At 33.5% G+C, this 14,848-nt stretch overlaps 2 protein-coding genes across 2 annotated transcripts; one reads left to right on the top strand and one right to left on the bottom strand.

The window, feature by feature from the left end:
* Window positions 1–1,904: 1,904 nt before the first annotated feature.
* Window positions 1,905–2,494, bottom strand: LOC104238186 (uncharacterized). The gene is made up of 2 exons (XM_009792482.2): window positions 2,288–2,494; window positions 1,905–2,150 (listed from the first exon to the last, which is right to left on the bottom strand). The coding sequence occupies exons 1-2, from the start codon at window positions 2,492–2,494 to the stop codon at window positions 1,905–1,907; spliced, it is 453 nt and encodes a 150-aa protein (XP_009790784.2).
* Window positions 2,495–5,916: 3,422 nt separating this feature from the next.
* Window positions 5,917–6,694, top strand: LOC104238185 (uncharacterized). Its single transcript, XM_009792481.1, has 2 exons — window positions 5,917–5,927; window positions 5,986–6,694. The coding sequence occupies exons 1-2, from the start codon at window positions 5,917–5,919 to the stop codon at window positions 6,692–6,694; spliced, it is 720 nt and encodes a 239-aa protein (XP_009790783.1).
* The last annotated feature ends 8,154 nt before the right edge of the window (window positions 6,695–14,848 follow it).

Raw genomic sequence — 14,848 nt, 5'->3', positions numbered from 1 at the left:
TTAATGTTATAATGTATTACTTGAGAAAAAGAGGCAAGTATGGCCCCCAGAACAACACCAGATTTACTACAACAGATTGTGTTTTCAAGACTAGGATTGATCAGATTTATGAAAAGTCCAAAAATTCTCCTCAAGAAAAGAAGTTTTCTGTAGTCAAACCCCAGGATGTTATAGCAGAATATATATTGGGGTACAGTCTACTCGCAAATGTTGCATGGGATGAAGTTGATTATGCTATCATGCTCGTCAACATTGTAGAAAAATTCCACTGGGTGTTGGTTGTTTTTCACATTGCAGAAAGGTGTCTTTATGCGTATGATTCCATGGTCTCTTCACACAATCACCCTATTGTTGAATCTTGTGTCGACAAGTTTTCTATTATTATCCCTTTGTATTTGTCATGCACCGGATTTTATGGTAAGCGGAAAGACATCAACTTCAAGAATACAAAAGCATACATTGAGAAAGCTATTACCGACCCTCTTAACATTCAGTGGATAGTCGGAGAGATACCACAGCAAAAAGAAGGATCACTGTAACAAAAATCTTCTTTCTTTCTATACATTTAACCATTTTTTTTCTGATGGTTTGGTAAATATTGACATTTTGTTATCTTTTTGCAGAGATTGTGGTGTATTTGTTGCTGCCTTTGCAGAGTATGTTAGTATTGGAGAATTATCAATTTCCTAGAAGACCTTTCTGATATTGACCAACACCGTAGACGCTATGGAGCGCTACTTTGGGACTATGCTAGAAAGAAGCAGGAGCTTGGGGCAATTAGTGATAGTGAGGTGACAGGCAAATTGGCAAGGAGGAAAGGTGCACCAACTTTGAATGAGAAAACACGAGTCCAGAGGAAGAAGAAGTAGTTGTAATCTTTTGAATGGAACATGTGTAGTACAATTGTGTAGTTGATGCTAGTTTATAAGAAAGATGGTAGACAATTTTTTGAACATTTTAGTATGTTTTAATTGTAGCAGACTTGTGCTACAATTATAGTAGCCTTTGTTTTTTTTTCCTTAACCAGTATTGAGTTCAAATGGAAACATTCTATTGGGTTTACATTCACTTGTTGAACTTTACAGTACTTGATCTTCATTATTTTTAGCATTTAAATCTTTCCAACTGAAATTGTATACAGTTATTCTGATCTACATTATTTTCACCATAAAGCTTCTTTCTACCAGAATTTTAATCTATATATTATGTCAGCTACAGAGATTTGTAATTTTTTTGTAGTAGTATTTGTAGATATTTTGTAGATTATTATAACAGTGTGTTTTGTTTCTTTTATATTTATTTTGTTGAATGTAAACAATACTTCATCTACAATATGGCTTGGTTTTTAACAATTTTCCTATAGATTTATAATGTATATACTCTGTAAATTCCCGATAATGTATTTTTTTAGTAGTTTTATTGTAGATAAACTGCAAAAACACATTAGCAACTATGTAAAGGATTCCATATATAGTAAAAAAGTTATAAATTATATATATATATATATATATATATATATATATATATATATATATATATATATAACATATCATAAACAAATTAATATATGAAGGTATTATCTCATTATAGAAACATCCTAACTAACTACATTACGATCTTTAAAAAAACAACGATTACACATCAACATTTGTTATCCAGAACTAACCAACAAATTTTCATCAAATATTTTGTTAACTACATAGAATTTTATTTCATTTGGGTGCATTCTTGCAAGATCTTTTGTTATGCCGTTCTCCTCCGCAGTTGCCGCATGAAACCTTGTACTTCTTTGAATTTATTTCATCATATGTTTTGATTCTTTCTTTCTGAGGTCTTCTTAGCTGGCTTTTCCCTCCTTTAGATGGATTTACTATTTCTTCAGTCATATGTTGTGGCACATTCCATTAGTTTTCATCAGGAAGCGGATTTACTGGTATTTCATACTTACGCAAGAGGTTCGCCCTTGTGTAATAAGGAGAACAATATTCTTCAAAGGACTCATCCCTTTGTCTTAAAGCAGCCAAAGCATGTGGACAAGGTAGTTCATCAAGCTGGAATTGCCCACAACTACATTTCTTGTTTTCAAGACAAACAATATAGCGCCTCACACCATCTATTACTGTATGGATGTAGTTTGTTGAAGCCTTCACCTACGAGTACATTACAAACAAAAAAATAATTCATATATGGTTAAAATCAAGCTATATACAAAATATCTACAAAATATATACAAAAAAACTACATTGTGTTGTTTATGAATTTGATTCAATAAATAATCAGATCTTACTCTAAGCTTGTGCGACAATGTTCCGTTGTCATCCAACTCTTTGTTGAATTTGTATCCAAGGTATGTGAATGTACCATTTGCTTTCAATAATTTTTCTTTCGTCCAACGTTCAAGAAGGGTCTTCATATACTCTAATAGTTCTACTATCGGCAGCTCTCTTGCATATTTTGTTACATCATTCAATGACTCTGCAATGTTTGATGTCATAGTCCAAGTTCTGTTCACCGTTGCATGTACTCGAGACCATCTATGATATCCAATATAGTATAATTATACTTTAACACGGGGTCAATCTCCTCAATCTTTGACATCCTTTCATTAAATTCATCAAGTGTGTATGACCGCGCTGTGGCAAAGTATAATTCACTTAGCTTAAGATGTCCCTTCTTGAACTTTGCCCGTATATTTGTACAAATATGCCACATGCATGAATAATGTGGCATGTCGGGATAAACAATAGATGCTGCCTTCAAGATACTCTCATTCCCATCCAAAACAACACACATGTTTGCTCTTTCACCATACACGATCTTGAATTGCTCAAAAAACCATTTCTATGATGCGTCATTCTCTGAATCAACAACAGCATATACCAATGGTAATATGGTACCTATATTATATGGCAATAAGCAATTAATTGGCTACAGTAAAAATGCAGAAGAAGACATATATATACAAACTACAATTATTCTACAATATAATTACAATTAATCTGCAAGTACTAAAAAAAAACATACAAGCTACAATATTTCTACTAAAAAAACTTCAGTACCCGCTGCATCTATTGTACTGGTTGTTAGCATTATTCCCATGTACGCTGACTTTAAAAAGATCCCATCAACTACTACAATTGTCCTACAATATTCCCAACCACTTATTGACATACAAATATCAATAAATACATATAAGAAACAGTCATCGTCTGTCTTCTTCAATTTAACTACAGACCCCGGATAAGTCTTCTCTAGAATATACAAATAACTAGGCAATTTATTGTAGGAGTCAGCAGGATGGCCTCTCAAAAACTGTAAAGCCTTTTCCTTTGCTCTTCAGGCTTGCATGTAGGTTAGATTCACGCCGTGTTCAGACAACATGTCAAATTGAATGTCTTTTGGGGTGTAAATTGTCTTAGGATCAGAATATTTTGGAATAACCATGCTACCAACTACCATGGCAGTAGGTTTGCGTTGTATGAATGTATTGTCCATTAAAGAGCATGTGTGCTGTTTGTCGAAATTTCTGACCTTGAATATTGCAGAATCATTTATGGTAGTTGCCTTAAAGTGCCATGTACAGTTTTCACCAACACATATCAGCCAGTAGCTACAAAATAAATATATTTTAAACAATGGGTTAAAATTTAGATTTAAAAAAACTCGTTTTAGCTTAAACAATCACATTATACAATAATAAATACAATATAACTACAATTTAACTACAATTCTGCTAAACATTATCACAAGGAAAACTGAAGAAGTAAAAAATTACAAATAAACTACAAAATTTAAAAAAAAAAAAATTTGACTATTCATATGTTCATACCTTCTAGCACTAGATCTTTTAACCCTGAATTGGAACTTGTGCATGACAGAATAGTGCTTCATTGCAGTTGCAATTGTTTCCTTGTCTTGCTATACTTGTCCTACTTCAATAGAACTTGGTGTACTATCTGTTATTATTATATTTTCATATTCCTCTATAACGGGAGATGTTGGCATATCAAGTAACGTTAGTATTCCAGATGAACCTGCATGAAAATAAATATAAATATTGTTATCACCAGTTTGTAGAAAATTTGTAGATAATTTGTAGAAAGGTTGAATTCAGTATTTCATATTAAGTTTTCAAATTTTTTGTAGTTTTAATGTAGAAATTTTGTAGATATTACAGAAATCCATACTGATATATATATATATATATATATATATATATATATATATATATATATATATATATATATATATATATATATGTATGTGTGTGTGTGTGTGTGTGTGTGTAGTTTATTTGTAGATAAATTGTAGTTCATTTACAATTTACCAGAATTTCATAGAAAAAATAACATTGTACACCTGCAGCTGTGTTCTCATTGGTGATACTCAATTCCATATTGAAATCGCGAACAGTTATACATAGCGGATATGATCCTAAGTTTTTGTTTTCTTTTTCGTCTCCATGTATACACGAACACCCATATCGTTCCTAATTTCCATTGGAGGACAATGTTCGTTGACAATGTATTTGATTTCTATAATTTTTTCGGAAGTATCAATCATTAATTGTTGTGCTATTGTAGAAATCAATAGACTATAAGTCGCATCGTCATCGACTACAATGCCATCGACCTCGAATTCTCTAAATCTCCCATAGCTATCCCAATTCTCATTCGATTGTAGCATAATTGGTATTTTCGTCATAATTGCTTTTGTTGCAGAAGAATTGTAGAAGATTTTGTCGATTTTTATTTGTGAAATCAGATAAAATGTTGAAACAGAGTTTAGCGCAAAAAACAGAGTACTAGAAGTTTATAACGAAGTAGACGATAGTGATTACTATGCGTGATTTGTGTTGGAAAATCTGAAAAATATTTAATTCCCCTTTTTTAGCTCACCTAAATAAGGAATCCTACAACTATAATGATTCCTTATTTAATGCATTGTATATATTATGTAGAAATACTATTAGCATGAAGAGTAATATGCAAACTATGAGCATATTTGGTAATATAGTTTCCTATATGGTATAAGAACGAAAATTTCCCAATATTATATTTGATTATACATTTATAAAACAGTTATTCATGGTTTTAAAAGAGAAAAGCTTGAAATTTGTAAAAAAAAGTTAAACTATTTTCTGAATATTTAAAAGTTAATTAGAGAAATAAGTCAGTCTCCTATTGCTGTTAATAAAGACTAGAAATTCATCAAACTTAACATTCCTCGGCAATTCAGCATTTCCATATTGATATTCAATAAAAAGTTTAGTTGTAAACTCTAGTATTCTATGACATTACTACATCGGGATACAAGGTTATACTGTAGATTAAGATAAACAAATTCCTGCGTAGGTAATTTAAGTTTGGCGAACTTCAAATTCTATATCTATATATGGCAGTAACTTTAGGTTTTGACCGTGAAAGAGATACCACTAGTCCACTACAACAAAAAACAATATTTTTCTTTTCTTCAAATAAACACGTAAAAATAGCACGGGCTAGCCAGTTTTCGGACTGATAATTGAAAAATAGCCAGCGTTTCTAAAATCATTGAAAAATAACCATTGTTTTGCTGCAATACGAAAAGTTCCAACATAATATACTGGAGATTGGTGCACCTGTGTATGAACTTCCAGCATATTATGCTGGAACTCCAACACGCGAAAAATTTCAGCATAATATACTGGAGATTTGAGCACTCCTTCCATGAGGATGATTATACTCATCTATATCATCCTCTCTATGTGCATCCATCAAATGATTTGTGGACCTCGTTGGTCGCCACTCCGTTTGATGGAACAAGATATGGTAGTTGGAGGCATAATATTCTTGTTACGCTTTCAATTAGAAACAAACTAGATTTTATAAATGAAAACTCCCAGAAGCCTTCACCTACTTCACCTCTTGCCAGACAATGGCAGAGGTGTAATGACCTTGTCATTTCCTAGTTAGTAAACTCCTTGTCTAAAGAAATATCTCGCAGTGTGGAGTATTCAAAGTTTGCTAGGGAAATTTGGAACGAGTTAAAAGAGAGCTATGGTAAGGCTGATGGTGTTAGAGTTTTTGAACTTAAGAAAGAGTTAGCACATATTTTCCAGGGGTCTCTTAACATAACCTCATATTTCAACAAAATCAAACAGTTATGGGATGAAATAGCTTCCATATCTGCTGGTCGAACTAGGGTGTGTTCTTGTAGGGCTAAGTCTGCAGAAGATGAGGAACATAGGGCTTATCAGTTTTTAATGGGTTTGAATAATACATATGTCCAAACCAGAAGTAATATTCTCATGATGAAACCACTTCCTTCAGTTGGCGCTATGTATAGCATTCTATTGTCTGATGAGAAGCAGAGGAATGTGTCTGCTGCAACTCAGTTTCCTTCTACTTCTGCATTCTTTAATGTTGGGGTCTCCAGGCAAAGTTTTCCTTCTAAAGTGAATTTTGAATCATCTAAACCAAATGTCACCTGCAAATACTATAAGAAACCTAGGCATACTATAGAAAAATGTTACAAACTCCATGGTTATCCCCCAAGTTTCAAGTTCACTAAAACTCCTAACATTAGAAAGACTGTTGCACATGTTGAGTTCACCAACCATCCTGAATCTGGGACTAGTGACATCTCTACTGAGCATGGTACTCTTCCACAGTCTGAAGATATGTCTGCTATCCTTGGGCTTACCAAGGATTAGTACTCTCAATTTGATGATGTTGCTTCAACAGTCACATCTGTCTCCTTCTCCATCTACTTCAAATCTAATGGGGTCAGCCAATTTTGCTGGTTAGTTAATTCCTCCTGGTGTGTCTTATGGTGCATGGATGTTGAACAAAGTGGATGGTATAGTATGGATCATAGACTCTGGGGCTTCTGGCCATATGACTTCCACAAAAAAATTACTCTTTAATGTCCAAACCTTACCTGTTCCATACCTTGTTTCTCTTCCAAATGGTTATAAAGTCAAGGTTACCAATATTGGATCATTGGCTTTATTGCCTGATTTGATATTGCACAATATACTTTATGTTCCTAGTTTTTAGTATAATCTCATTTCTGTCCACAAATTACTTTCTCATTCTGATGACATGGTACAGTTTACCAAGGCTCCTTGTACTTTACAGGGCCCTTCAATGAGGAAGCCAGTGGTACTTGGTAAGCTGGACAATGGACTCTACAAGTTGTTTCAATCTGTCATTGCTCCTAATCTAGATTTTTCTTCTCTTACTCATTCTACTGTTTCAAATGTTTCCGTTTCTTATTCTTTTGTTCATCCTAGTGTAATTGATGAATGCTCACTTGTAAATACCATATCAGCTATTGATAATATGAATAAAGCTGAAGTTGTTTGGCATTATAGACTTGAACATATTCCTTTCTCTAAAATAAAAACTATATCTACTATAAATTGTAAATTTCCTCTTAAACAATCCTTTAGTTGTCCTATCTGTCCATTAGCCAGACAAACAAGACTGTCTTTCCCTGATAGTAGTATCCAGTCCACTCACCCATTCCAATTAATTCACATAGATACTTGGGGACCTTATCACACACCTACCTATAGTGGTTCCAAATATTTCTTGACCATTGTTGATTTCTCAAGGGCCACTTGGACACATCTTATGGGATCCAAGAGTAATACTTTTGATTTACTCAAAGCTTTCATTGCGATGGTTGAAACTCAATACAATACTAAGGTACAGGCTGTTAGAAATGATAATGCCTTAGAATTGGGCTCTACTGCTTCAGGTTCTATTTTCTTTTCTGAAAAAGGAATTCAACATCAGACTTCCTGTCCACACACTCCTCAACAGAATGGAGTGGTGGAAAGGAAGCACAGACATTTGCTTGAAACTGCCAGAGCTCTATTATTTCAATCTCATCTTCCCATTAGATTATGGGGTGACTGCCTTCTAACTGCAACCTACTTAATCAATAGGTTTCTATCCCCTCTCCTTAATCACAAAAGTCCATATGAGTTGTTATATGGTTTCGTTCCCTCTTACTCTCATCTTAAAGCTTTTGGTTGTTTGTGTTACTCTACTATAACTAAGTTTCACAAGGATAAATTCTCTCCCAGATCTATCCCATTTGTATTTGTGGGTTATCCCTTTGCTAAGAAAGGTTATAAATTCTATAGTCTCACTTCCAAAACCTACTTCATCTCTAGGGATGTCATTTTCTTAAAACATATTTTTCCATTCTTCAAGGCTTCTAATCAGCCTTCTCACATTCTTTCTTCTCCTCTATCTACTTGTTTTGATACTGATTGTTCTGCACCTCCTCCTTCTACTTCATCTTCCCCTTCACTTGCTTCTTCTTCATCTATTGATCCTTCATCTCCTGGTTTACATTCTGATCCTAGTCCCACTTCAACTCCCAGTACTTCACCTCATGTTCCCCATGTTTCTTCCCTTCCTGTTTCTTCACCTACTGATCATTCTGTTCCTATTTCTTCTTCTCTATTACCTACTTTGAGAAGATCCTCTAGGCCACATAACCATCCTAGTTATCTCAATAGCTATGTTTGTCAGTCTTCATCCTCAAATTCCATCTCAGTCCCCTCTGTTGGTCAGTTGCATATCCCAGAGCCAAGTTCATATTCCGAGGTAGCCACTATTAAGATGCCATGAGGAAGGAATTTGAGGCTTTGGAAGCTAATGGAACTTGGGAATTTTTTGAGTTGCCACATGGCAAGAAACCTATTGGGTGCAAATAGGTTCATAAAGTGAAATATAAGGCTGATGGTAGTATAGAAAGGTACAAAACTAGGTTGGTGGTCAGGGGTAATACTCAAGTGGAAGGGGTTGATTTTCATGAAACATTCTCCCTTGTTGCAAAAATGTCCACTAATAAGACCTTAATTATTGTGGCCATCAAGCAATATTGGTCTTTATTCTAGCTTGATGTCAATAATGCCTTCTTGCATAGTGATCTTGATGAAGAGGTTTTCATGAAGCTTCCTCCTCGATTGTCTGTTCCTACTTCCACTTCTTCTTCTACATCTTTGGTCTGCAAGCTCTAGAAATCCCTTTATGGGTTGAGGCAAGCTTCTATACAATGGTATACTAAGGTGTCTCAAGCTCTCTCTTCCAGAGGCTACATACATTCTCTCAATAACTATTCTGTCTTCACTAAGGGTTATGGGGCTTCTTTGGTTATATTGGCTGTTTATGAGGATGACATCATCTTAACTGGTACTGACTTGACAGAAATTTCTTCCCTGAAGAGCTTTCTCCATGATCAGTTTAAGATCAAGGATTTGGGTCTCCTTAACTACTTTCTTGGTATTGAAGTTCTCTATACTTCTTCTGGGGTTTGCTGCATCAAAGGAAATTTATTCATGACCTTTTAGATGAGTTTCACTCTCTTGAATGTACTCCTGTCACATATCCCCTTGAATTAAATGTGAAGTTGAAGGCAAAGGAATGTGAACCTTTGCCTAAACCTGAAGAGTATAGAAGTCTCATAAGAAAGACGAATTTTATGACCCATACAAGACCCGTCCTTAGCTTTGCAGTCCAACATTTGAGTCAGTTCATGCAGCAGCTTGCCTACCACACATGAAGGTTGCTCTTCATCTTCTCAAATATCTCAAGGGTTCAGCTGATTCTGGGATCTTTTACAACAATGATCCTGCTATGTCTTTACATATGTTCTGTGATACTGACTGGGCCTCCTGCCCTGACAGTAGGAGATCAGTCACTAGATTTTGCATCTTCCTTGGAGGAAGTTTGGTGGGTTGGAAATCCAAGAAGCAACCTGTGGTTTCTCTTTCCTCAGTAGAAGCTGAGTACAGATCTATGAGTAAGGCAGTGGCTGAATAATCAGATATCCAGGTTGTTGTCTAATTTAGGTGTACTTCTTTCCACTCTTGTGCCTGTATTTTGTGATAGTCAGGTTGCCCTTCATATTGCAAAAACTCCTTTCTTTCATGAGAGGACGAAGCACATAGAATTGGATTGTCATTTTGTACGTGCCAAACTTGGAGGTGGGTTGATCTCTCTTGTCCACACTCCTAGTGCCTCTCAAACTGCTGATATACTTACTAAGGTTCTACCTGGTCCTGCTCATCACATACACACTCGCAAGTTGGGGTTTTGTCACCCTCCAACTTGATGGGGGTTATTAGAATAGGCAAATTAGATATATTTGATGTTGGTTAATACTTTGGGCCTAGTCTTTTTTACTTCTTGTATTTATAGTTTAGCCCAAATATACAGATTGGGAGTTAGGGGCCCATTCATTGTATTTCTTCATTTTTCCGGGTCACCATAAGTAGTGAAGCCCAAGTATGTAATAAGAGTACTTTGATTCATTTTGAGATATACAGAATATGCGATGCTCTCGAAGCTTCTGTTCTTAGCAAATATGGCGTAAAGCCTAGTCTTCAATCTTTCTCATCTCTTCTATTTCTTCTCGTGTTAACATAAACACTGATTAGAGAGGCTATAATTATAAGTCAACAAAACATTAAGAAGCAAAACTTCTAGCCAAAGTATATAGTTCAACTCAATTTCTGCTTATTTCTTTCTTGATCATACTGCTTTCATCCTAAATTAGTTGTCATGTTCGTTTTTCAAAAGTCAATTTGACTAATCTTCGAAGCTAACTAAATTAGATCAACTCAATAATTTAAAATTTAAATTTAAATATTCAAAAGTTATATGAAAAATATTACAAGTTATAAATTTTTGGGAAAATTTCACATAAAAAAAACTAGACTCCCTACTTTCAATTTTATAGCCCATATTTCAATTTACAACTAACTAGCCCAAAAATAATAGGTTAAGATTCAACATCCAACTCCAATAGGTTCTAGAAATTACTATTTAATTTTTAAAAAAGATTGCTCAAGCTTTTAAGTTATTTTCGAATCAGTAATTATGACTCAAATATTAGTTCAACAAACCAAATTCATTTGGATGGTGAAAATTAGATTTTTAACAAGCTTAAATATGTGGGTTTAAATTTTGAATTTGATTTTGTAAGAAATTTGCAGTAGGTGTTATTTAGACTTGTTAGAAATAGTATAAGGAGGTTGTATATAAAATTTGAAGTCATTTAATAGAGATTTGGACTGGTTTTGAACAAGAATTATAACTGTAAATCGTGAAAGAAGTTCGTCGCCAGACGCTTGTATAAAGATGTATAAAAGTGTATAAGATGTGTTTATACACTCATATACACTATTATACAAGATTATACATAATTATACAAAAAACTAACTTCATCTTCTTCCTTGCGTCTTTTCTAAAATTTAACTCAAATCTACTCCAAATCACTTCAAATTCAATTTTTGAACTCCTTTTGACATTTTCAATCAATTGAAACAACATTCGATCCAAACAACTTACAAACTCAAAAAATCATGTTTTCGAAAGCTAAGCTTTGAATGACCTTCAATGGTGGACTTCTATTCTTCAATTTTTTTACATTGTAACTAGGTGACACAGGGTAAGAAGCAACAATGGCGGACGACCCCTTGAAGCATATGTAGAAGATGTGAGAAAAAGAGAGAGTGAAAGTAATGATTGTGAGAACACAGATTTAACTTTATAGCTTTTAGAAGCAATGGTTGTAAGAACACGAATTTTGAATTTGCTAGTGCTTTCAAAATATGTACAATATGGGTTAGGTTGGGTAAAACTTAAAACATGAGCCATTTTATATTTTCTTGTAATTCTTTCTAAATTTTTTCATGTCAATATAATAAATAAATAAATAAAAATACATTTTAAAGTATTGGTCAAAGTTTATATACTAGGACTTTTGGAAAGCAAAAAATGACAATTAATTCGGGATAGAGGGAGTATTTCTTTTTTCAATGCATTAAATTCAAGTTAAGCATGCTCATTTGGCACATTTATGCCCGCCCAATATTAATTCCGTTATGCTAGAAGGGTTTTAAAGCCTCCACGACTGTTGTAGATTACGTGTTTGTTTATTTTTATTAATACAAAAAGGTACATCTTGTAATCTTAGATCTTTAACTTTTTGGAAAATTTAATTATTTAATCATTTTTGTTGTTATTATTTTCCTTTAAATGAGATTTTCAATTATGGGATAGTTTGTGATCTTAGATTTTTGATTTACTTTATAAGGAAGAACAACATATTCAGTATAATCCTACAAATAGAGTATGGGATAAGGAAGACATAAAAATAATTTCATACTTTGCTATTTTCGTTTTCTATTCACTAGTATAAAAATGTTGATATAAGAAAAACATCTAAACTCGTATCTATCTTTTTAAATTTTAAAATTATATTTAATTTTGATAATTATCTTTTATTTAAAATAAAAAAATATTAAACTGTATAATTACACTTGTGCAATCAAACATGTCACTGGTAATTACTTTGTAAATACATTATATTAAACAAACATGCCATGGTAATTACTATAATGTGTAATTAACAGGCTATGTAAGTACTAACCTAGTAATTAATAACCTAGTAATTATATAGTGACTTTCAAACAGACCCTAACATTACAATAAAAATTTGTATGTATCTGATGTTTACATCAAACTAATGTACGAATCAAAGCTTTTCTGCGCTTGATTAAGTGTGAGCACTAGGTACAACACCTATAGCTTTTGACTAAGCGGACAAGTCTATCAAATGGGTTCGACAGAGATATTCTCCCTTCTCTCTAAACAACACCTAGCATACTTCTCATCTTCTACAATCAAATATCCCTTAACATGGACCAAACCATCACCAATTCTCCACCTGAACCGCCGGATTTGAGCACTATGCACATTGATTCCCCACCATCCAATACTCAGGATACGAAAATATCCTTCAAGCCCACCCTTCTATCCCACGATCAACTGCTTCACTTACCCAGTACCAACCACACGATATCCTCACACATCGATCTCTCAGACGAAACGACAAATGACCAATGTCACACCTCCTTTTTCTACCCGAAAGGATATATAAAGAAGTTTTTTCAATTAAAGTGACATTAATCGAAATGAGATTATTTATTTATTTAAAGTCGCCACTTGGGATAATTTATTTGGTGTCCCAAGTCACTGGTTTATTTTAAATCCCAAATCGAGGAAATTGACACTAGTTATGGTCTGCGAACACAGAAGACCGAGTAAGGAATTCTGTTAACCCGGGAGAAGGTGTTAGGCGCTCCCGAGTTCCGTAGTTTTAGCACGGTCGCTCAACTATTAATAATTGGCCTTATTATCTGATTTATTATATGTTTTAAACTTATTGTGCTTTTTTAACTTTATAACCGCTTTTATTTATTTAACTCTTTTTTAGGATTTATGGAAATTATTTGAACGAGTCACGATATCGTGCACCCGTTATTTTTGTAAATATTATTAATCGCGTCACATGAAATGCACCCGCGATTTACAACATGTTTATTTTAATTAATGTTCGAAATTATGGTCGGGTCACATAAAATGCACACCCGAATGGGATTTACATATCATGACTATGCCACGGGAATTGTACCCATAGTCACGATGATTTTATTAATCGCGCATAAAGCAAGCTACGCGGTTTATGAATTATCTTACTAAACTACTTTGAGATTATGCATGAAAGGCCTAAGATTATGGAGCATTTTTGCCAAAAGAGATTTCAAGCTCATATCCTCTTGACTTTTATTTTATGTATTTGGCCAAACTCAATTCCTAAGGCATGTAAACAATTTAATCACTAATGAGCTCAACCTTGACCTCAACTCGCACGATGCAACAATCATTCAAAACAAATATATACCGATCACGACAAATGAGATATCTAGATATATAAATATCCAACACACAAGAAATAAGATTAAGAATACTAGAGTGACAAAGGAGCGAACAAAATAAGATACTGGCCCTTCATAAGTTTAAACCCAAAACTAACTTCTTAAAAAATTAGAATCTCATTTTTGAAACCTTTAACAAATGAGAAAGCTCAAAACAAACTTTCATGGAAAAAAGAAGATGTGGATTAAATTAACGTTTTTTTTAAGATTGGAACTAACAGTACCATTTTGGTACTATTCTCAACCATGACAAATCATAGAAATACATAATATCTTCACTTAATTCTCAAATAATCTTAGTGCAAGTCAACCTCTCATAGCTACTGCGACGAACTATAATAAAATATGCCTGAAATTTGAAAATAATTTTTTTTTTCATTATAAAAAGCAAAGACGCTATCAAATCTAGACTATAAATACCTGCCGGACAACAAAATTTGTAATTGTTATATCCCATTTTAACACGGGTCAAATCAGAGTATAACATATTGGTAATTCTAAGGTTTAATTAATTAAAGAGAGTCGCCACCTAATTAATATAATGGTGAATTAGGACACCAATTTTAACTAAGTAATGCTTAAAATTAACTCTTTTTATGGTCTGCTTAACCTTAAAAATTCTAGGTAAGGGTTCTTGTTAATCCTATAGGGAAGGTTATGAAGGCACCCTATATGATCCGTTAATATATAAGGATCTAGCAATAAATATTAGGGTCATATAAAGTCATTAAGCTACCCGATAATCTATCACAAACTTTAAAGAATCATATTATACTAAAAGTGGGAAGGTTCTATGTCAAAACTTGAATTACTAAACTACTCATCAAAAACTAATTAACCATTTGCCCTTCATCCAAAGGTAGAATTACCTTCCATTTAGTGTTATGGATCATCATTAAACCCTTAATTAAGTTTCTCTCCATTAATCTCAATACGTGAAGAATATGAGAAGTTACAATAATTGACCAGATTCATATGCATAAATTAAACTTATAACTGAATAGTCACTTTCTACTGCTACTATTTAAGAACATAATAATATTGACAATTCAATGGAAATCG

The sequence above is a fragment of the Nicotiana sylvestris genome, chromosome 9 (genome assembly GCF_000393655.2).
Source record: "Nicotiana sylvestris chromosome 9, ASM39365v2, whole genome shotgun sequence".
Classification (NCBI taxonomy): domain Eukaryota; kingdom Viridiplantae; phylum Streptophyta; class Magnoliopsida; order Solanales; family Solanaceae; genus Nicotiana; species Nicotiana sylvestris.
This window is presented reverse-complemented; position numbering and strand designations above follow the sequence as displayed.

What these genes read in the sequence shown, in the direction of transcription:
- LOC104238186 (XM_009792482.2), bottom strand. Translation starts at nt 2,494, where the DNA reads ATGACATCAAACATTGCAGAGTCATTGAATGATGTAACAAAATATGCA. An exon ending in CATTGTCGCACAAGCTTAGA is followed by an intron (nt 2,151 to 2,287) that starts GTAAGATCTGAT and finishes ATGTACTCGTAG; the next exon opens with GTGAAGGCTTCAACAAACTA.